Raw genomic sequence first — 22,041 nt, 5'->3', positions numbered from 1 at the left:
CATTTATTTTCACTACGTGCCTTTTTATCAGCCCCGTACATCACAATTTACTAGAAATAACTTTGGATTCCAAAACAGTACTTATGTGCACATTGAGTCGGAGTTGTTGAGACCGGGATGGCCGGTGGTCATAAATATGAATTAATTGCTTTTGGTGGAGGCGACCAGCAACAAAAAAGAAGCATCCATTATAAAGTTTTGTAATTATGGGGTACAAGATCAACTAGCTAGTTGAGCTTGACTTGTCCGTTTTAGTGCAAGACTACAGATCTTCAATAGCAACATATTTTTTTATTTAAGAATAAAAAATAATAATCTAAGTACTTTCTTAAAATTATACAACTTTCAAATATTGTACAACTTTCAAACACAAACGATAAATATTTAAAATTTTTTTATATAAAAGAACATAAAATTCTAATATAATACTACCCCGTCCTAAATATAAATATCACATTTTTTCATCCATCTCAAAATTAATATTCAGTCTGATTTTCATATTTACTATTATTTTATTTAATCTTTTACCAACCTATCATCATTAATATTAATAGAGTAACTACGTACTATGAACAATTTTTTTATCCTCTTAAAACTTTCATTTCTTTCCTGAACTTAATTTCAATTGCTTTATTAATTTGTGTGAAAATACATTATTTACACGCCAAATATATACTAGACAAAGGAATAGTTGCTAATTTATTAGTTTATAAATATTTATGGTGCTCGCATCTTAGGATGATATTGGGCACTAGTTTTTAATATAAGTATAGTAGTCGTTTATAAAGCCTTGATGAATGTATGTAATACTAGTTGATAAATCCTTGTTATATAGTTATATATAAACATAACAAACAATTTTTTTAAAGAATATAATTTTTGTCATAAAATTGTTCATAATGTATGATGAATAATTTTTTAATAAAAATTTCGTCCTAAAATTAATTATTTACTTTATTATTATATGTGTGACTACGTGTATCATAATATATGGTCAATGTCAGAAAGATTTTATATATTTTTATATATTATTGTTTTTTACATGATAATTTATTTATCTAAGCAATAGGGACACATTTAACAATTTTTTATTCCCTGATTATATTTTTTATGCTAATGCGACAAATTAGGGGTTCAAGTCATAATAATTTAGTCATAGTGGTTAGTTTATTTTAACCATGTTTGAGAAATAATTGCTCAATACTGATTAAATAAGGATCTTTCACGTGACTCAAATTAATCAAATCAAATTAATTATAAGATTTATTTGATATGAATATTATATAATATCAACAACATATCATTTGATAGTAACATATAAGAACTAAAAAATATATATTAAGTTAAATTATTGTTGAAACATGTATCTATATATGGAAATTTAGACCCTCAAGTTATAAAGTCATACTGAGCTTAAAATTGTATGAAGTATGATAGGGTACGTTGCTCCTTCATGGGAGAGAAGCTCTCGTAAAGTCTATTTAATTTCTTCCTTCAAAATATTCAAAATCAAAACTTTATTTAGACATTTTTTTGAGGCTATTTAGACATTTTTTTATATATAATTATAATTATGATGGAGGTTGGGATTTTTGCTTTAACGTAAGATCATCGATCGGACTCATTTCTCTATCCTACTATTACGAGAGGTTTAATATATATGTCTTTCGTTGCTGAAACCATTAGTAATAATAAATATTTTTACGGAACGAAGTCGTCACTAAATCATCTTTATAGAAATTTTTTGGTGAAATATCAATGGCGGAAATGGATCTTCTTGGGCCAAGATCTGACGGATTATTCTATGCTACACTTAGAGTACTTCTCCCCCCATGATGTGATCAAATATCAACCATTGGATCATCAAGACATATGTCAATTTCCATAAAAATATATGAGTCTCACGTGATCTAATGGTATTGAAATAGGGGGAGAAACACTCCCGGTGTAGCATAGACTAACCCAGACCTGACATGGGTCTACTTTGTTACCTGTCAGAAAATTTTTAAAATGATATAATTTTACCATAAATTATTTACATTAATTTTGCAATAAAAAATTATAAAATTAACCGCAATATTATATTTTGACCACAAAAATTATCATTTAAGTTTTTGTCCACCAGATATTGATATTAGTTACACAACTAGATATGCTTTTGTGTGTGATTTCTGACAAGTTTGATGTATATAATTTTTAGTGAAAAAATAAAAAAATTATTGATTGAATCAGATTTATTGAATAAGTCTGTTGTGTGATGGTCTCATGGATCTATAGTCATAAGATGAGTCGATCGATCTATACATCATATATGCAAGAAAAGTAATATTTTCATGTGTCGGAATGGCCTCTCGGGTGGTAAATCTATATTACACAATTGACATGTGAGATGATATCACACGAGTTTTAATGTTTTATTTATTGGTTTTTTTTTTTGATCAAAAGTTTATTTATTGGTTTAGTTGTACCAATATACTTATTTCACACAGACAAAATATATTTTTGGATCAAATTGTCAGATCAATGAGATTACGAATCAAATATTGGAATAAAGATCTACGAAGTTAAATTTGCGAAAGTGCCAAGAATTTAGATTTTTAATTAGTCAAATCCACGTTTAAGTTACTTAAGATTTTTTTTTCTTTTTCTTAAGTAAAAATTTTGTCTTAATGTGAGCAAGATTGGTGCTTAATTAACAATTAATACAAATATTCACCGACCACTTTTTTATTATTAGGATTATAAATATAAAAATGAATAAACTATAAAGTATATGTTCATGATATATGTGGGTCCGTAATAATTTTATTTTGATTAAATTGTTCAAGACCTTGTCACCTTTGGATGTATAAGAAGTTATGAATATGTTTCATTATAAAAGTGATAAAACAACCAACAAGTAAAATTAATTCAAAACTATGTTTTTATATTATGGATTTAAGTTAATTTTTTCATTATATAAGAAGTTATAAATATGTTTTGATAACCGGAGGAGAAAATCACCTCAACTCATCGATGACCCTAAGATGAAAGATCGTCCCTAATCAACTAGGACCAGCTCAGGAGCCTCGGGAGCTTGGGAGTTCGGGAGCTCGGCCGAGCTCCCCCGCTATAATTACCAGCTCGGGTCGGGAGCTCGGCCTCGGGAGTTCGGGATATCGCTCGAGCTCCCCCACTATAATTACCAGCTCGGGTCGGGAGCTCGGCCAAGCTCCCCCATTATAATTACCAGCTCGGGTCAGGAGCTCGGCCTCGGGAGTTCGGGAGATCGAAAGCTCGGTCAAGCTCCCCCACTTTAATTACCAGCTCGGGTCGGAAGCTCAGATCGGCCTTGATGGCAGTAAGGAGTTAGCTTGGTAGATTGGTTCGGCAACCTTGGCGAGCTAACTAGGATGTTAGGATCAGTGTTTAAAGTGAGTTTAAAGATTCAGCAATAACTCATTTACCTCTTTCCATATGACTCCAAGGAGAGCAGCAATATAAAGTCTTAGTGATTACAGTTCAGCTCAGATAAGATGTACAGATCAATAGTTCCTTTATCAAATGAGATTCAGACGAGATCTCCGCCTATATATTCGGGATCGTGATCCCGGGATTCTCGGGTTCTTGATTAGGAAGGTAAGCGTAATGTCCGGAGCTCTCTCCTATAAATATCAGGTTTATTTTCATTGTTTGGACTCCAATTTTTTCACTCGTGTGCACACACCACTCTCTATATTTCGCTATCCTAGCATCTGACTTTAGCGTCGAAGGGGATATGGCGGAACACCTTCCGGCCCCCCCTTAACACTCTTGTTCGTGGTTTCAGGCCAGCAGCAGTTCATCTTTTGTTGGAGGAGTTTCTTCAGCTCATCCAAGGAGATCACTTTATTGAGGTATAACAATTGACGCCGTCCGTGTGAAATTTAAGCTAAAGCGTGGATATGGCGGGAAGAGGAAGAGGAAGAGGGAGGGGAGAAGGGAATGTGGCGGACATGACTGTAGATCAGCTCAGCCAGTTCATCACTCAAACGGTGCAAACAGCCATGGGTCAGAATCCACCACCTTCCCCCCTCCACCTGGAGGTCAGCCAAACCAAATGGATGCAGTGTGGGAAGAGATCAAGAGATTGGGTCGGCAAGTCGGAGGTCGGCCTGGGCCTATACAGAGGGAAAGCCCTTTTGCTCGGGCTATTCTAGATGAAGAACTCCCTGCGAATTTTAAGCAGCCCAATTTATGGGAATATGATGGGAGTTCAGATCCAGAGGAACATTTGGGAAGGTTTGAAAATGCAGCCCTGTTGCATAGATATTTGGATGCAATTAAATGCCGGGTCTTTCTCACTACTTTGGTGAGGTCAGCTCAGCAATGGTTCAACATCTTACAGCCTGGTAGCATCCGAAGTTTCAATGACTTCAGCTCAGTCTTTTTACACAAATTTTCGAGTAGCAAAAAGTATTTGAAGACTTCTCTCAATTTGTTTAATCTGAAGCAATCTGAGGTGGAACCCTTGAGGGAGTATGTTCAGCGCTTCAATACAGCAGCTCTGGAAGTACCTGCTGCCACTGCCGATACCTTGGTAAACTCCTTTACTCAAGCGTTGAGGGGAGGAGAGTTTTTCAAGTCCTTAGTGAAGAAGCCTCCTTTGACTTATGATGAGCTCCTTAGTCGAGCTGAGAAGTATGTGAATTTTGAGGATGCACAAAGGCAAAGGAGACAAGAAGGAACATCTGGGAGTAAGCCAAATAGCAAGTTAGGAGCAAAGGTAGAGGGGAAGGAAGAAGTAGGAAGAAAGAGGGTTGCAAAAGAGATGAACAGGGCTAAGGGACCCTACCCTTACGTACCACTCTCGGTAAGCCTGAAAAAGGCAATGCAAGTATGTGAGGATAAGAGAGCACTTGTGAGGCCCCGGAATGCTGAGAAAGGCTCGCGGTTACCGCCATCCGACAAGTTTTGCGACTTTCATTAGGAGTATGAGCATATCACTAATGATTGCCAAAGGCTAGGTGAGGAAGTTCAGAGGATCATGTATGATGATCCTCGGATCAGGGCTGAGCTAACTCGAAGAGCATACCCTCCTCGCCAAGGCCGAGCTCCACAATGGAGAAATCAGAGGAATGAAGGCGGGGAAAATCAAGGCGATCATCAAGTAAGAGCTCCTCAAAATGGTCAAGGAGAGAGGGTTCAACAAATTGAGAATCACCCTCATAGGGGTATGATCCATATGATTTTAGGGGGCACTACGGATGGAGATTCAGGAAGGGCTCGTAAAGCTCACGGGCGTAGGTTGGAAAATTTCGAGGTAAATTCTCAGCTCAGCTGTCCTAATGATCCGAACATCAATTTTGGAAGGGAAGATTTAAAGGATGTGGTGGTACCTCATAATGATCCTTTATTGGTTACTTTGATCATAGCAAATTATGATGTGGCTCGCATCTTTGTGGATACTGGGAGCTCAGTGAACATTATCTTCAAAGAAACCCTTGATCAAATGAGATTGGAAGGATTTGAGTTGGACCCAATCACCACGGAGTTGTATGGGTTCACGGGCCATGCTTTGCAACCCTTGGGACAAATAGTGCTCCCATTATCTCTTGGGAATGGGGAGCAGAGAGTAACCAAAATGGCTTGCTTCACGGTGGTGGATGCACCATCCTCTTACAATGGAATCTTGAGACGCCCTGCCCCGAGTGATTTCCGAGCCGTGACATCCACCTATCATCAGAAGTTGAAGTTCCCAAGTGGAAGAGAAGTGGGGGTCGTTCGGGGTGATCAAAAGGCAGCTCGGTTGTGCTATGTGAATGAAGTAAAGATTGATGCAAAGAGGGGTAGGAGGGAGGTAAGAATGGTTTCAGTAGGCCGGGCACCGAGGATGTTTGGTCAGAAGGTGCTTCTGATGGCTGAAGAAGACCATGAGAAGGTGGAGTTAAGCCCGGGAGCTCAGATTGTTAAATTAGGTGCTGATCTCAGCCCGTCGGTGAAGCAAAGTTTGGTTGGTTGCTTGAAGAAGAACAAGGATTTTTTTGCTTGGTCTGTATCAGAGCTCACAGGGTCAGCGCAGAAATTATGGTTCATCGACTCAATATTCTTGCGGGTGTAAGGCCGATAAAACAGAATAAGAGACACTTTGGACCAGAAAAGGATAAGGTCATTAAGAAAGAGGTAGATGATCTTCTTAAGGCAGGACACATTAGGGAAGTGCAATTCCCTACCTGGTTATCCAATGTGGTCCTCGTTCTTAAGAGTTCAGGCAAGTGGAGGATGTGTGTTGATTTCAGGGACTTGAATAAGGCGTGCCCAAAATATTGTTATCCACTGCCTTGAATTGATCAGTTGGTCGACTCTACAAAAGTTCATCAGTATTTATGCTTCATGGATGCATATCAAGGGTACCACCAAATTCCTTTGGCGGAGGAAGATCAGGACAGAGTAAGTTTCACTACCTCTCATGGAACTTTTTGTTACAAAGTGATGCCTTTTGGGTTGAAGAATGCAGGGGCCACTTATCAGAGGCTCATGGACAAAGTGTTCGACTCTCAAATTGGTAGAAATATGGAAGTTTATGTGGATGATATCCTGGTAAAATCTCAGGATGATGTGGGATTGTTGACCGACCTTGAGGAGACCTTCTCAACTTTGAGGACTTACTGTGTGAAACTCAATCCAGAGAAGTGTGTATTTTGAGTTAGGGGAGGTAAGTTTTTGGGGTACATGGTTACTGAGAGGGGCATAGAGGCCAATCTTGTGAAGGTGCAGGCTATCCGATCAATGTCTGCTCCTCGTAATCTGCAAGAAGTTCAAAGGTTGGCAGGAAGGATAGCTGCCTTATCTCGATTTATATCAAGATCAGCTCATAGAAGTTTACCTTTCTTTAAGGTGTTGCGCAAAGCCAAGAAGTTCGAGTGGGATGATGAATGTGGGAAGGCATTTGATGACTTAAAAAATTATTTAGCTGAAATTCCTGTGTTGGCTAAAGCAGTTCCGGGTGAACCATTATACATCTACTTATCAGCTTTGGAAGGGGCAGTCAGTTCAGTACTTCTTAGGCAGGAGGGAACAACTCAACACCCTATCTATTTCTTCTCGCATGCCCTTAAGGGTGCTGAACTCCGGTATTCAGAGGTGGAAAAGCTAGCATTGGCTTTAGTTATGATAGCCAGGAAGCTCAGACCTTACTTTCTATCACATCTTGTGGTAGTACTGACCAATAGTCCTATTGGGATGATACTGACTCGAGCTGATATTTCTGAAAGATTGGTGAAATGGACTACAGAGCTCAGTGAGTATGATATTCAGTATGAGCCAAGGTCAACTATTAAAGCTCAGGCATTGGCCGACTTCCTAGCCGAAACCAAACATATGGAAGGGGATGACTTGTGGAAGATATATGTAGATGGTGCTTCTAGCAATGAAGGATGTGGAGCGGGGGTGCTTTTGGTTTCCCCCTGCGGAGATGAGATCAGATTGGCAGTTCGGTTGGATTTTCGAGCTTCTAACAATGAGACAGAATATGAGGCTATGTTAATCGGCCTCCGGGCAGCTAAGCAAGTTGGGGAAGCTCGAGTAAATCTTTATTCCGACTCCCAGTTGGTAGCTCAGAAAGTGAATGGATCATATGAGGTTAAAAGTGAAAAGTTGAAAGAATATATGAAGGTGATAGAGGAAGCTCGGGACCTTTTTGACAAAATGATATTTGAGCAAATCCCTATGGAAAGCAATGAGAAGGCAGATTCTCTTGCCAAGATGGCTAGCTCACTTCATAACTGGAAAAATAGGGAGGTAGTTGTGCAAGTGGAATTGACACCCTCTACTGAGCTCACACCATTAGTTCAGGAGGAGAGTGACTGGAGAAAAGAACTCTTGGAATACATGGAGAAGGGCGAGTTACCAAGGGATCCGAAGAAGGCATATCGGTTGAAGCAGAGGAGTCTCCGCTTTGTGATGGTGGAGGGAGTTCTTTATAAGAGATCATTTTTTGGACCTCTCCTTAAATGTTTAGGCCCCAAGGAAGCTCATTATGTCCTAAAGGAAATACACGAGGGGTGTTGCGGCAATCACTTGGGTTCTTATTCTCTAGCCCGTAAGGTCCTCCTAGCGGGATATTTCTGTCCTACTATTCTGAAAGATTCCATAGCTTTGGTGACTTCCTGTGATAGTTGTCAGCGACATAGCAGACTTCAGCACCAGCCAGCAGCGTTAATGAAAGGAATAGTGGCAGCATGTCCTTTCGATTAATGGGGAATTGATATTGTGGGTCCCTTCCCTCCAGCCCCTGCTCAGAAAAAATTCTTATTGGTCGCTATTGATTACTTTTATAAGTGGGTGGAGGCGGAAGCCCTGGCTCAAATTACTGAAGGGAAAGTTCTGAAATTTCTATGGAAGAATATAGTGTGCAGATTTGGAGTACCTCGGAATCATTTCTGATAATGGGAGACAATTTCAAGGAGCTCGGGTGCAAGCATGGTATAAAGAGATGAAGATCCAGCAGCACTTTACTTCTGTCCATTATCCCCAAAGCGATGGTCAGGTGAAAGTGACTAACAGATCTTTAGTGCAAAGCTTGAAGACACGCTTGGGAAAAGCCCAAGGGAATTGGGTGGAAGAGCTCCCTAGTGTATTATGGTCATATCGTACCCAAAAATTGGGACCGGAGAGACTCCATTTAGCCTGGTGTATGAAAACGAGGCAGTCCTGCCAGCAGAAATTGAAGAAGAGTCAGCTCGGATCATTTTCTATGATGAGAAAAATAAAGAAAGGAGAATGGAAGACTTATACTTTTTGGATGAAAAGAGAGAAGCTGCTGCCATCAGAATGGAGGCATACAAGAACATGATAGCTCGATCTTATAATCATCGGGTGTGCAGGAAGGGCTTTCAGGTGGGAGATTTGGTGCTCAGAAGAGTTCAAGAGGTGGCTGTAGGGAAGCTCGACCCTAAATGGGAAGGACCATACAAGGTGGTGATGAGGCTTGATAAGTGTATTTTGTTCACTTAATTTATATATGATTTTAATTGTTAATTATTTGTTTCGAGCAGATTTATGTGGGTATTTTGTTATATTTGTGTTTACAGTGAATTATGGAATTTTGTGGAGAAAAGAAGAATTATTGAATTTATTTGGAAAATGGAAGAAAATAATAAAAGGAAGGAAAAGAAAAAAAGAGGAAAGAAACGTACAGAGTTAAAGAGAAGAAAAGAAGTAAGGAATAGTGACGGGCTTTAAAATTGGGCCAAATTTTAGCGCTTCTTTTTAGCGCTCAATTAAGCGCTATCGCGCTGCTGCTGTGTGTGAAGAATTGGAATTGCGAATTGAAGGCGCGCCCGCCCCGTTGCTGTTTGGAATGTTTTTATTATTTCGGGAAATTATTCTAATGGGCTTTTGAGTGGGCTTTTTCATGCGATATAAAAGGATTTCTAGATCTTAGGAAGAGCCGCCACAATCACACATACATATCAGAGAAGAGAGTTTGATCGTGAACTTTGGAAGATTTCTAGATCTTAATTGAAGAACGAAGACGGAGATCGATAGACCGAACACGGCGTCGACGACGGATTTGATTTCTTACTTTTATTTTATTCTGAATATGTTTGGATTTATGAATTATTGTTTTATTCAAAATTTTATTATGAACTAATTTTTAGAGTCTAGAGGTCGGATGGAACCTGTTGTAGACACTTTCATGAATTTTGATTTTATTGAATTGAGTTTCTTCTAGATTAATTGTTTTTTCTAGAATTGATTGTCTTTTCAATTATATGATCAATAATTGATTTGTTATATTTATTTGAAATCATTGCTCGGGAGAGGGGATTTTGAATAGGACCATTGAAAAATACACAGTTAATTATTTATACAGCTCGAGAGAGTGTATAATTTTAACAGAGCTTTTAAAAAGAACATTGTTTTGTGATAGATCACTGCGATAAATTCTTAATAGGGATATTGGAATTGAATTATAGTTAATAAACATTATTTGTTGCTCGGGAGAGGGAAATAATACAAGTAAGTGTTCTTGGCTATTAATTGATTGGAATTCATGAAGATTAATTAATTAGGATTGATTGTTGATTGAAACCAGGTGAAATCTATACCTCTAGATCATTTTTCTCTGATTGATATTATCTGAAAGTTGTGTGCGTGCTTATCAAAAATATCTTGATTATTTTATTTTTCTGCAAAATTCTGAGATTTTGATTTTCTAGATAAAGTTTGGACTATTTTAATTACAAGCACTAAATATTTTCATTTTACTCCCTGTGGGATCGATATCTGATTTAAATCACTATATTAAAACTTGACACTCGTACGCTTGCGAGAATTTTCACAACAAGTTTTTGGCGCCGTTGCCGGGGAGTAAATTTTGATTATTTTTTAGTCTTGTTACCAATTAGTCTAGATTTTAATTTAGAGTTTTTATTTTATTTTATTTTATTTTAAGTTACTAATTAATTTCTTCTTATTTTTTATTTGAAGTCTATGCGGCAATCTCAAAGTGTGAATTCTCTACTCTTTGATCCGGAGATCGAGCGCACTGTGTGAGACCTCGATTCTAATTGGCTAATAATGAATAAACAATAATTAAACATCAATAAACAAAAGCCAAAAGAAAAGAAAGAAAGAAAAAAAAATTTCGGATGAATAGTGCTGCGCTCGATCCTATAAAATTCCAGGATCGAGCGCACCATTTCCCTGAACTCTTTGCCGAGAAATAATAAGTGCCGCGCTCGATCCTATAAAATACCAAGATCGAGCGCACCATCTGATCAAAGTTACTGCCTCCAAATAAACATGGGCCGCGCTCGATCTCAGAAAAACGTAGGATCGAGCGCACCCTGGGATCAGAAAAAAATCAGAAACAAGATGCTTTCCAACTTCCAACAACAATTCAATCTTCAATCTAAAACATGCATCAACACATCCAAACATGCATAATACATTACAAGGTAGTTCTAGAGTTATACAATCTCAAACTAATAGAACATGCATCAATCTAAGTTCCATAACTGATACAAAATGAGTTCGAATAAAATCTACGTTCGATTACATATTCGACTTCTAAAACAACAAGGACTCACGTCTATTATCTCAACTACCTAGTCATGCTGCCTCTGACTCGGTCCTGCCCCACCTGTTGCCAAGTACACATACAAACAAAGACAACAGCCGGATAATCCGGTGAGAATACAATTCCCAGTAAAAGAGACAAACATACATATCAATTAATATATCAACACATGATATATATACAAGACAATCAATTCCAAATTCATATCTAAACTCAATTCAAATGCATACAATGCAATGCATGTCTTTAAAATCTGGGATTATCAAGTCGGATAATCAAAAGAGTTGCTGCTTTTGCTTTTGGGATCCCGAGGATGAGATCACGTAAACAACTCACCGACTCTCCCGATCGAGGTGGTGCTACGTATCTCCATCCTCTAGACTTTGGTGCGACTATAAGCAGTATGCTAGCACTAGGTGAAACGGCTACACCCAGGCCACTCACAATATAATCCCCAAAACGTCTATCATAAAAGGGCCGTCCTGCCCGCTGCTCAAATCAAGGATTCTTAGCTCAATATGAATGCAATGCAAAACATAACTCAAATAACTCAAATAATCAAATAACATGCAAGTGTGTGATTTTTCTGGAACACTCGAATCAAGTCGGATTCGAGTCACACGTTCCATTCCAGTCAAAGTCATCTTATACCTCTTTTTCAAAACGTCGATGCTCCAAACCTAGAAACAACAACGATTCCTCAATCAGGATTCAATCAAACTTTCTCAATCGATAAAAAGAAACCGATACTATACCGACTACAATCTTCAAGGCTACACAAAGCTGAAATCTTGCAACTCCAATGGCTTCAAATCAATCTATCAAAAGAAGCCATCAAGATCAAAATTGGCATTCAATCTCTCAATCAAACATAACTCAATCAACACTACGAAACGATATCCAAACTTCAAACTGACGGCATAAAGGCTATATTCTGATAAACCGGAAACGCAGAAAGCATAATATCAATCCAAACAACTCATATCAATCATCATTCAAACATTCAAACTCAAATCCAACACATCTCCAAACTCACATTTTCGAATAATCCTTTCAAAAATCATAACAAATCCGAACGTCGCTCTATTTCAAAACCGACAGATAATAAAAGACCAGAACTCCGCCAAGAACAACATACTCAAATCTCAATCGATTCTAACAACATCCAAAAACTAGAATGTATCTGATCGTAGAAAAACTTATGATAGAACGAAGCTCTCGCGGCAGCGATCGCTAATCTGCCTTTAGAATTAAATTCCAACGGACGGATCGACAAAATCGGAGAATTCCAAAGCTTGAAGAAACGTTTCTTGCTTCAATGGAGGAGAGAAAACGTTTGGGGAAGATGATGGAGTGAAAAGGATGAGTCAAATCCCTATAAATATCTAATAAAATCGATATTTGCGTTCTTGTCCCTGAAAAATCCAAATTCTGCAAAAAGGACCCTGATCAAAATCAAGTCGGCTCTTGAACTCTGCAATCTCCGATTATCTCAAATAAAGACAATTAAGATAAAATCGGGGCGTTACACACTGCACGTGCGTTAAGAAGAATTGGAAGAGAAGAAATTTAGAGAATGGCTGAACAAGAAGCACAACAAGCTCCCCTAGTGCCAATTAGAGATCACTTTAGGCCGACGATCTAGGCTCACTATTCTGGAATTGCTCGAGGAACTATCAACGCCAACAATTTTGAGCTGAAACCTACTTTGATCAACATGGTTCAACAAAACCAATTTAATGGGGGCGCCACTGCTGATCCTCACCTACAGCTACGCACCTTCTTGGAGATAACTGATACGGTAAAAATTAATGGTGTGTTTGAGGATAATATTTGCTTACGCTTGTTTCCTTTTTCTCTCAGGGATCAAGCCAGAATTTGGTTGCAGTCACTGCCTTTAGGGAGCATCACTACTTGGGAGGGGATGGCAGAAAAATTTCTTGCGAAATATTTTCCACCTACCAAAACCACCCAACTGAATATCGAGATCAGCACATTCAGGCAGATGGATTCTGAACTGCTCTACGAGGCGTGGGAAAGGTATAAAGAATTATTAAGACGTTGTCCTAACCACAATTTTGCAGATTGGGAACAGATCGTGTGGTTTCACAATGGACTGAATGCGCCTACGAGAATGAATGTGGACTCTGCGGCTGGAGGTACCATTTTTGCTAAGGACCATGTGCAGGCCTATGATATGCTGGAGCAGATGATGGTCAATAGTTTCCAATGGCCATCTGAGCGTATGGGGGTAAAGAAGCCAGCTGGAGTGTATGCAGTGGATCCTCTGACATCCATCACTGCTCAATTATCTGCACTGACTACACAGGTAGCTACGTTGAATAAAGTGAGTGTTGCAGAACCAGCAGGTGTGTTGGGTGCTATGGATGAATCTCACTATCATGAACAAGTCCAGTACATCAATCAAAGAGGTTATGGAGGCTATCGAGGTAACCCTGTCCCTAATACTTACCATCCTAGCTTGCGAAATCATGAAAATTTTTCTTATGCTAACAATCATAATGTGTTGAATCCTTCGGGGTTCATGACAAATAAGAGTGAGGGTAAGCCATCTTTGGAGGATGTGGTTAGTACTTTTGTGCAGGAATCAGGTTAGAGGATGGCCAGAACTGAGTCTCGCCTTGACAGCTTGGAGACGCACATGGCCAACATGGGCGCGGTATTGCAATCCATGGAGACTAGCATTGGGCAGTTGGAAAACTCACTGAAAGACAACAACCGCGGGCAGTTTCTTAGCAATACTGAGGTGAATCCTAAGGAACAGTGCAATTCCATAGAGTTGAGAAGTGGAAAAGAAGTTGGAGTCCAAGAAACTGCTGTTGAAGAGGAGAAATCTGAGGAAAAAGTCAAAGAGAAGGAGTCTAAACCTGAGCCAAAACCGATGTACAAGCCTCCACTTTCCTACTCGCAGAGGTTCAAGAAGAAAGCATTGGATGAGCAGTTCTCCAAATTTTTGGAGATTTTCAAGAAAATTCACATCAACATCCCCTTTGCTGATGCTTTGGAGCAAATGCCAAATTATGCAAAATTCATCAAGGAGATGATGTCCAAGAAAAGGAGACTGCTAGAGAACGAGGTGGTGAATCTAACTGAAGAGTGCAGTGCGGTGTTACAAAAGAAAATGCCACAAAAGCTGAAAGATCCAGGGAGTTTTATTATTCCTTGTTCTATTGGTGGTTCTCATTTTACTACTGCACTATGTGATTTAGGGGCTAGTATTAATGTAATGCCGTTGTCTATTTACAGGGCCTTGAAGTTGGGAGAGATGAAATCGACTATGATTTCAATGCAATTAGCGGATAGAAGCATCATATATCCATTGGGTATTGTTGAAGATGTTCTAGTCAAAGTGGATAAATTCATATTCCCAGCAGATTTTGTAATTTTGGACATTGACGCGGATCATGGCGCTCCACTTATCTTTGGGAGACCATTCTTGGCCACAGCGGATGCAAAAATTGAAGTGAAGAAGGGGGAATTGTCGATGGGTGTGGAGTGCGAACGAGTTATTTTTAAATTCTTCACGAAGACACCTAGCCCACCAATTGAATAATTGTGCTTAATTGAACTTGTTGTGAAGTTGGAGAGCTGTCCAAGAGCCGATATTGAGGTTGAATCTAAGAGTAAAGCGCCAAATTTATCGACAAAGAAAACCGCAAAGAAGAAGAAAGCAAAATTTAAAAGGCGGTTCTTGGAATTGATTTGGAGAGTTAAAGAGAAAGGGAAGATCTAACACCGGTGAAAGTCGGGCTGACGACTCTAAACCAAGCGCTACTTGGGAGGCAACCCGAGCATTTTATTTTCTTTGATTTTATTTGCTTTTATTTTTAGTTTAATTTATTTTTTTAGACGTTTTTAAGTATTTTTATTTTCAATTTTTTGAGCTTAATTTGTCTTAATTTTAAAAAATTTGCAGGCTCCAGAAATATCAAATTCGAGCAAGCGGCACGCCCGCCCCATTATCGGAGCGCCCGCGCCTTACCTGGACGAAATTGGAGTTCTTTTGTGACTTAAAGGCGCGCCCGCGCCACTCCATTTGAGCGCCCGCGCCTCCAATTCGTTGCACTGATTTACGAAGAGCGCAACAACAAGCGCTATCACGCATCACATCCGCGCAACAAACAGCACTATCGCGCAAGCCCAAGAGCTGCTCACCCTAGCGCGATAGTGCCTCCATCTCACCATCTGCGCCTCCATCTGCGCTAATGCGCGTCTGTGCTCCTCCATCAGCGCTCCTCAAAGCGCTAACGCGCGTCTCTAGCCCTCTCCATTAGCACCTCCTCCATGCGCAGCATATAGCTCTATCGCGCCACCCCACATCACCATCAGCGTAGCTTCTCCTCAGCCCCTTCAATTTGCGCACACAGCTCACCATCAGCGCAGCAGTCAGTGCAAACGTTCAGCCAGCTGCTTAACCATGCGCAGATTTCAAGCGCAAACAATCCTAATCTGAAGTTTTCCATGCGCTAACAACCATCCAAGCTGCACTCTACATTATGCGCGATCGAGTCATCAGCAGTCTTCTCTACACCATGTGCCAACTTATTCGTCAATGGAACCATTTCTATGCACCATCAAAGCTCCGGAACAGCGCATGATGCCTCGCACTCTTCCTTATTTTCCCATACATTAATCGATATATATTGTATTGCATGGTTTGGGTTCCAATTTTTGTGTTTTAATCGAGTGCATGTAGTTTTTTCAGGTTAAATTGGATGCTAAATCGCTCTCTAATGGTCTTGCATTTGCGAATTATTTTGATGTAGTTGATATTAGTAACATCGAGTACTGATGCTCGATGCTAAGGTACGAGTCCCTTGCTATTTTTATTTATTTTTAATCATTAGGTACAATGATTTTATTAAGTTTGGGGGGTGAATTAGTGTATGATATTGTTGATTGGCTGAGTGTTGTTTGGTTGAATATTATGTGTGCTTCATAGATAAAATTTTTTGTTGAGTTTAGTAGTGTTAGTTGAGTTGAGTTGAAAAGAAGTCAAAAAAAATATGGATGCATGGCTGATGAAAAATTTTTGTGCTATAACTGAAATCCATGATTGTCTACCTATCTGACAAATATTTTTGAAAAAAAATGGAACCAAGTGAATGAATAATTTTCTATATACTCTGTGATTAATACTTGAATCTGAGTTTTGAGACATACAGACATAGAGATGATTGAGGCATTCTTTGAGATTTTGGGCCTGATTTTCATTGAATTAATTTATCCTTAGTTGCCATTTGAGCTTACACGTATATATTGGTACATTGAGGTACGAAAATCTGAATTTGTTGAAAAATCATCGTTTACTGCTGATGATTAATCTTTTCTGCACTGATTAAATTTGTATGATTTGATTGTGGATTGAGACTTGTCTAGAACTAGTTCAGACACTCTTCGAGGCGAAATACGGGCAATACTGTGATTAGGAATGATTTATGCGATTTTTCTGAATTCGTTTGAGCCTTTCAAGCTACCTAATTATTTGTTATCCCTAGTACCTTATTTGAGCTTATTGAAAATCGAATGGCATGCGTGTAAACATGTGATTAAACCCCCATTCTTCATTTTTTCAAGGTCCTACATTGACTACCTAATTAGCCTAAACACTAATTCCTACCTTTAAGGGAGTAATTTGAGTGCTAAAATGTTATATTCTTCTGATGTTATTTGTGAAAAATGGAATTGTGTAGTGGATGATTTGAAAAAATGAAAAGAGATAGTAGAAAAAAGAGTTGAAAAATGTGGTTGAAAAAGTTGTGAAAGAAAGAAAAAAAAATTGTGAAAGAAGTTGTGAAGAAGTTGAAAAATCATTGAAGTGAAGAAATAAGTGTGAAATTGTCAAAGAAAAGGAGTCGTAATTAGAGTTTAAGAAATAAATTACTTCTTATTTTGAAATCTTAATCCTTCATTTGTAGCCGTGAGCCAGGCCTTACATTATAAACTGATTAAGTCCTATTGACTGAGTCTCAGTTGCCCAATATACTAGTGGAGAAGAGTTGCGAGAATTTAGCCTATGGATTGTTGATTGATGCTTTTAATGATTATGAATTTTGATCGAAACACGCACACACGCTTATTCTTTGCATTTACCTATTTGTGAGTGTTTTTGATTAATATCCTATATTTGATCCTATGCTACCTTGAAAAGTCCTCATGATCTATGAATGTTTGAATTGAACTTGGATAAGGGTGTTTTGAACTTGAGTTGCGGAGATTGTAAGTTTATGCGGTTATTTTGTTATGACTGAAATTTTCAAGTGTTAGTTGGGTGTGATATGAATGGATTTGAAAATTCTTTGAAATCATTGCTGAGGTCATTGCTCCATAATATTTCTTGGCTATTCGTATGGGTTTGTTGATTTGAGTTTTTAGAATTTATTGTTTTGAATAGTTTTGCTCGGGACTAGCAAAAGTCTATGTTTGGGGGTATTTGATAAGTGTATTTTGTACACTTAATTTATATATGATTTTAATTTTTAATTATTTGTTTCGAGCAGATTTATGTGGGTATTTTGTTGTATTTGTGTTTACAGTAAATTATGTAATTTTGTGGAGAAAAGAAGAATTATTGAATTTATTTGGAAAATGGAAGAAAATAATAAAAGGAAGGAAAAGAAGAAAAGAGGAAAGAAACGTACAGAGTTAAAGAGAACAAAAGAAGTAAGGAATAGTGATGGGCTTTCAAATTGGGCCAAATTTTAGCGCTTCTTTTTAGCTCTCAATTAAGCGCTATCGCGCTGCTGCTGTGTGTGAAGAATTGGAATTGCGAATTGAAGGCACGCCCGCGCCACTTCTAGCACGCCCGCCCCGTTGCTGTTTGGAATGTTTTATTATTTCGGGCAATTATTCTATTGGGCTTTTGAGTGGGCTTTTTCATGCGATATAAAAGGATTTCTTATCAGACCAATTTAGGAAGAGCCGCCACAATCACACACACATATCATAGAAGAGAGTTTGATCGTGAACTTTGGAAGATTTCTAGAGCTTAATTGAAGAACGAAGACGCAGTTCGATAGACCGGACATGGCGTCGACGACGGATTTGATTTCTTACTTTTATTTTATTCTGAATATGTTTGGATTTATGAATTATTGTTTTATTCATAATTTTATTATGAACTAATTTTTAGAGTCTAGAGGTTGGATGGAACCTGGTGTAGAAACTTTCATGAATTTTTGATTTTATTGAATTGAGTTTCTTCTAGATTAATTGTTTTTTTCTAGAATTGATTGTCTTTTCAATTATATGATCAATAATTGATTTGTTATATTTATTTGAAATCATTGCTCGGGAGAGGGGATTTTGATAGGACCATTGGAAAATACACTGTTAATTATTTATATAGCTCGGGAGAGTGTATAATTTTAACAGAGTTTTTAAAAAGAACATTGTTTTGTGATAGATCACTGCGATAAATTTTTAATAGGGATATTGGAATTGAATTGTAGTTGATAAAAATTATTTGTTGCTCAGGAGAGGGAAATAATACAAGTAAGTGTTCTTGGCTATTAATTGATTGGAATTCATGAAGATTAATTAATTAGGATTGATTGTTAATTGAAACCAGGTGAAATCTATACCTCTAGACCATTTTTCTCTGATTGATATTATCTGAAATTTGTGTGCGTGCTTATCAAAAATATCTTGATTATTTTATTTTTCTGCAAAATTCTGAGATTTTGATTTTTTAGATAAAGTTTTGACTATTTTAATTACAAGCACTAAATATTTTCATTTTACTCCTTGTGGGATCGATATCTGATTTAAATCACTATATTAAAACTTGACACTCGTACGCTTGCGAGAATTTTCACAACAAGGCTCAGTTCCGATGCTTACTACCTAGAAGAGGAAAGATGCTGAAGAGACATTGGAGCGCTTACAATTTACTCAAATATTATTCTTAATATTGCAAGTACAATTTTCCTTTAAGTTGTAATTCATGCAAGCTACATTTTACTTTTATCTATAAGCAGTTACTTTTTTAAGAAATACTGATGTAAACGTGCCTCAGCTCATCACCTTAGTCACGCCTCTTAGGCCCCTAACTTTGGTTCAGCTCATCACCTTAGTCATGCGTCTTAGGCCCCTGACTTTGGTTTAGCTCATCACCTTAGTCACGCCTTTTAGGCCCCCTGACTTAGGTTCAGCTCATCACCTTAGTCACGCCTCTTAGGCCCGTGACTTTGGTTCAGCTCATCACCTTAGTCACGGCTCTTTGGCCCCTGACTTTGGTTCAGCTCATCACCTTAGTCACGCCTCTTAGGCCCCTGACTTTGGTTCAGCTCATTACCTTAGTCAAGACTCTTAGGCCCCTGGCTTTGGTTCAGCTCATCACCTTAGTCACATCTTTTAGGCCCCTGACTTTGGTTTAGCTCATCAGCTTAGTCACGCCTCTAAGGCCCCTGACTTTGGTTCAGCTCATCCACTTAGTCACGCCTCTTAGGCCCCTGACTTTGGTTCAGCTCATCACCTTAGTCACGCCTCTTAGGCCCCTGACTTTGGTTCAGCTCATCACCTTAGTCAAGCCTCTTAGGCCCCTGACTTTGGTTCAGCTCATCACCTTAGTCACGCCTCTTAGGCCCCTGACTTTGGTTCAGCTCATCACCTTAGTCAAGCCTCTTAGGCCCCTGAATTTGGTTCAGCTCATCACCTTAGTCACGCCTCTTAAGCCCCTGACTTTGGTTCAGCTCATCACCTTAGTCACGCCTCTTAGGCCCCTGACTTTGGTTCAGCTCAACACCTTAGTCACGCCTCTTAGGCCCCTGACTTTGGTTCAGCTCATCACCTTAGTCACGCCTCTTAGGACCCTGACTTGGGTTCAGCTCATCACCTTAATCACACCTCTTAGGCCCCTTACTTTGGTTCAGCTCATCACCTTAGTCAAGCCTCTTAGGCCCCTGACTTTGGTTCATCTCATCACCTTAGTCACGCCTCTTAGGCCCCTGACTTTGGTTCAACTCATCACCTTAGTCAAGCCTCTTAGGCCCCTGACTTTGGTTCAGCTCATCACCTTAGTCAAGCCTCTTAGGCCCATGACTTTGGTTCAACTCATCACCTTAGTCACGTCTCTTAGGCTCCTGACTTTGGTTCAGCTCATCATCTTAGTCACGCCTCTTAGGCCCCTGACTTTGGTTCAGCTCATCACCTTAGTCCAGCCTCTTAGGCCCCTGACTTTGGTTCAGCTCATCACCTTAGTCACGCCTCTTAGGCCCGTGACTTTGGTTCAGCTCATCACTTTAGTCACGCCTCTTAGGCCCCTGACTTTGGTTCAGCTCATCACCTTAGTCACACCTCTTAGGCCCCTGACTTTGGTTCAGCTCATCACCTTAGTCACGCCTCTTAGGCCCCTGAATTTGGTTCAGCTAGGCCCCTGACTTTGGTTCAACTCATCACCTTAGTCAAGCCTCTTAGGCCCCTTACTTTGGTTCACCTCATCACCTTAGTCACGCCTCTTAGGCCCCTGACTTTGGTTCAGCTCATCACCTTAGTCATGCCTCTTAGGCCCCTGATTTTGGTTCAGCTCATCACCTTAGTCACGCCTCTTAGGCCCCTTACTTTGGTTCAGCTCATCACCTTAGTCACGCCTCTTAGGCCCCTGACTTGGGTTCAGCTCATCACCTTAGTCACGCCTCTTAGGCCCCTGACTTTGGTTCAGCTCATCACCTTAGTCAAGCCTCTTAGGCCCTGACTTTGGTTCAGCTCATCACCTTAGTCACGCTTCTTAGGCCCCTGACGTTGGTTCAGCTCATCACCTTAGTCAAGCCTCTTAGGCCCCTGACTTTGGTTCAGCTCATCACCTTAGTCAAGCCTCTTAGGCCCCTGAATTTGGTTTAACTCACCACATTAGTCACGCCCCTTAACTTGAGCACATCTAGTACTGGCAACTCAATTCATTATATACTTAAACAAGAATCGTAAACTTCATAGTGATCCCATTGAGCACACTTAACAAATAAGAGAGACTATTTCACGCCAGGCTCATCAAGGTAAACTTGGATCAGGGGAAAGCCAGGTCAGGTCGAGTACTCATTCAAGCTCTTGGGTGACATAATCCAGGTCAGGTCGAGAACTCATTCAAGCTCTCGGGTGACATAAGCCAGGTCAGGTCGAAACTCATTCAAGCCCTCGGGTGACATAATCCAGGTCAGTTCGGGAACTCATTCAAGCTCTCGGGTGACATAAGCCAGGTCAGGTTGGGAACTCATTCAAGTTCTCGGGTGACATAATCCAGTTCTGGTTGGGAACTCATTCAAGCTCTCGGGTGACATAATCCAGGTCACGTCGGGAACCCATTAAAGCTCTCGGGTCACATAAACCAGGTCAGGTCGGGAGCTCGGACGTGGGAGCTCGGGAGCTCGGCTAAGGTTCCCTGGAATATTTGACAGCTCGGCTCTGGAGCTCAGCTCGAGAGTTTGGGAGCTCTGCTCGGCCATCTAAAGCTCAGCTCAGTTCACCTTTGGGTGTTGGTTTATTTTTAAGAGTTAATTTTGCCTCCCTTCGGGGAGCTCAGCTCAGCTCACCTTTGAGTGTTAGTTTATTTTTAAGTGTAAATTTTGCCTCCCTTCAGGGAACTCAGCTCAGCTCACCTTTGAGTGTTAGTTTATTTTGAAGTGTTAATTTTAGTTCCCTTTAGGGAGCTCAGCTCACCTTTGGGTGAGTTTATTTTTAAGTGTTAATTTTGCCTCCCTTCAGGGAGCTCGGCTCAGCTCATTTAAGGGTGTTAGTAATCGCAACTCAAATTATGATAACATAAAAAAAATAATAATAATAACTGAACTGAGCTTGCATAATATGACATAAATCTAAGTGTTTACACCAGCAATTACAAAAATTAATTTTCATTCTCCCCTTCACCCTCGGCCTCGCCCTCGCCCTCCTTGGCTGCCTCTCCTGAGGTGAGGGAGAGGGCAAACCCGTCAAAGTCTAGAAAATCTACGAGGATCCCTTTAGGAGGATAACTTGCTGCCCTG

General features: G+C 39.5%; 4 protein-coding genes across 4 annotated transcripts; all 4 read left to right on the top strand.

Moving 5' to 3' along the window:
• Positions 1 to 3,543: 3,543 nt before the first annotated feature.
• LOC140889201 (uncharacterized) lies at positions 3,544 to 4,948 on the top strand. Its single transcript, XM_073296908.1, has 2 exons — positions 3,544 to 3,618; positions 3,911 to 4,948. The coding sequence occupies exons 1-2, from the start codon at positions 3,544 to 3,546 to the stop codon at positions 4,946 to 4,948; spliced, it is 1,113 nt and encodes a 370-aa protein (XP_073153009.1).
• A 57-nt stretch (positions 4,949 to 5,005) lies between these two features.
• On the top strand, positions 5,006 to 6,663 carry LOC140889200 (uncharacterized). The gene is made up of 3 exons (XM_073296907.1): positions 5,006 to 6,030; positions 6,081 to 6,229; positions 6,368 to 6,663. The coding sequence occupies exons 1-3, from the start codon at positions 5,006 to 5,008 to the stop codon at positions 6,661 to 6,663; spliced, it is 1,470 nt and encodes a 489-aa protein (XP_073153008.1).
• Positions 6,664 to 6,690: 27 nt separating this feature from the next.
• LOC140889199 (uncharacterized) lies at positions 6,691 to 8,214 on the top strand. Its single transcript, XM_073296905.1, has one exon. The coding sequence runs from the start codon at positions 6,691 to 6,693 to the stop codon at positions 8,212 to 8,214; it is 1,524 nt and encodes a 507-aa protein (XP_073153006.1).
• Positions 8,215 to 8,598: 384 nt separating this feature from the next.
• LOC140889198 (uncharacterized) lies at positions 8,599 to 8,973 on the top strand. Its single transcript, XM_073296904.1, has one exon. It carries the CDS (start codon positions 8,599 to 8,601, stop codon positions 8,971 to 8,973), a length of 375 nt encoding a protein of 124 aa, XP_073153005.1.
• Positions 8,974 to 22,041: the final 13,068 nt, after the last annotated feature.

Source organism: Henckelia pumila, chromosome 3 (assembly GCF_033568475.1).
Source record: "Henckelia pumila isolate YLH828 chromosome 3, ASM3356847v2, whole genome shotgun sequence".
NCBI lineage: Eukaryota > Viridiplantae > Streptophyta > Magnoliopsida > Lamiales > Gesneriaceae > Henckelia > Henckelia pumila.
Note: the sequence above shows the minus strand (reverse complement) of the source record. Positions and strands in the feature narration are given on the sequence as shown.

What these genes read in the sequence shown, in the direction of transcription:
- LOC140889201 (XM_073296908.1), top strand. Translation starts at nt 3,544, where the DNA reads ATGAGATTCAGACGAGATCTCCGCCTATATATTCGGGATCGTGATCCC. An exon ending in TCGGGTTCTTGATTAGGAAG is followed by an intron (nt 3,619 to 3,910) that starts GTAAGCGTAATG and finishes GTGAAATTTAAG; the next exon opens with CTAAAGCGTGGATATGGCGG.
- LOC140889200 (XM_073296907.1), top strand. Translation starts at nt 5,006, where the DNA reads ATGTATGATGATCCTCGGATCAGGGCTGAGCTAACTCGAAGAGCATAC. An exon ending in TCTGTATCAGAGCTCACAGG is followed by an intron (nt 6,031 to 6,080) that starts GTCAGCGCAGAA and finishes TGCGGGTGTAAG; the next exon opens with GCCGATAAAACAGAATAAGA. An exon ending in CCTCGTTCTTAAGAGTTCAG is followed by an intron (nt 6,230 to 6,367) that starts GCAAGTGGAGGA and finishes ATGCATATCAAG; the next exon opens with GGTACCACCAAATTCCTTTG.
- LOC140889199 (XM_073296905.1), top strand. Translation starts at nt 6,691, where the DNA reads ATGGTTACTGAGAGGGGCATAGAGGCCAATCTTGTGAAGGTGCAGGCT.
- LOC140889198 (XM_073296904.1), top strand. Translation starts at nt 8,599, where the DNA reads ATGGTCATATCGTACCCAAAAATTGGGACCGGAGAGACTCCATTTAGC.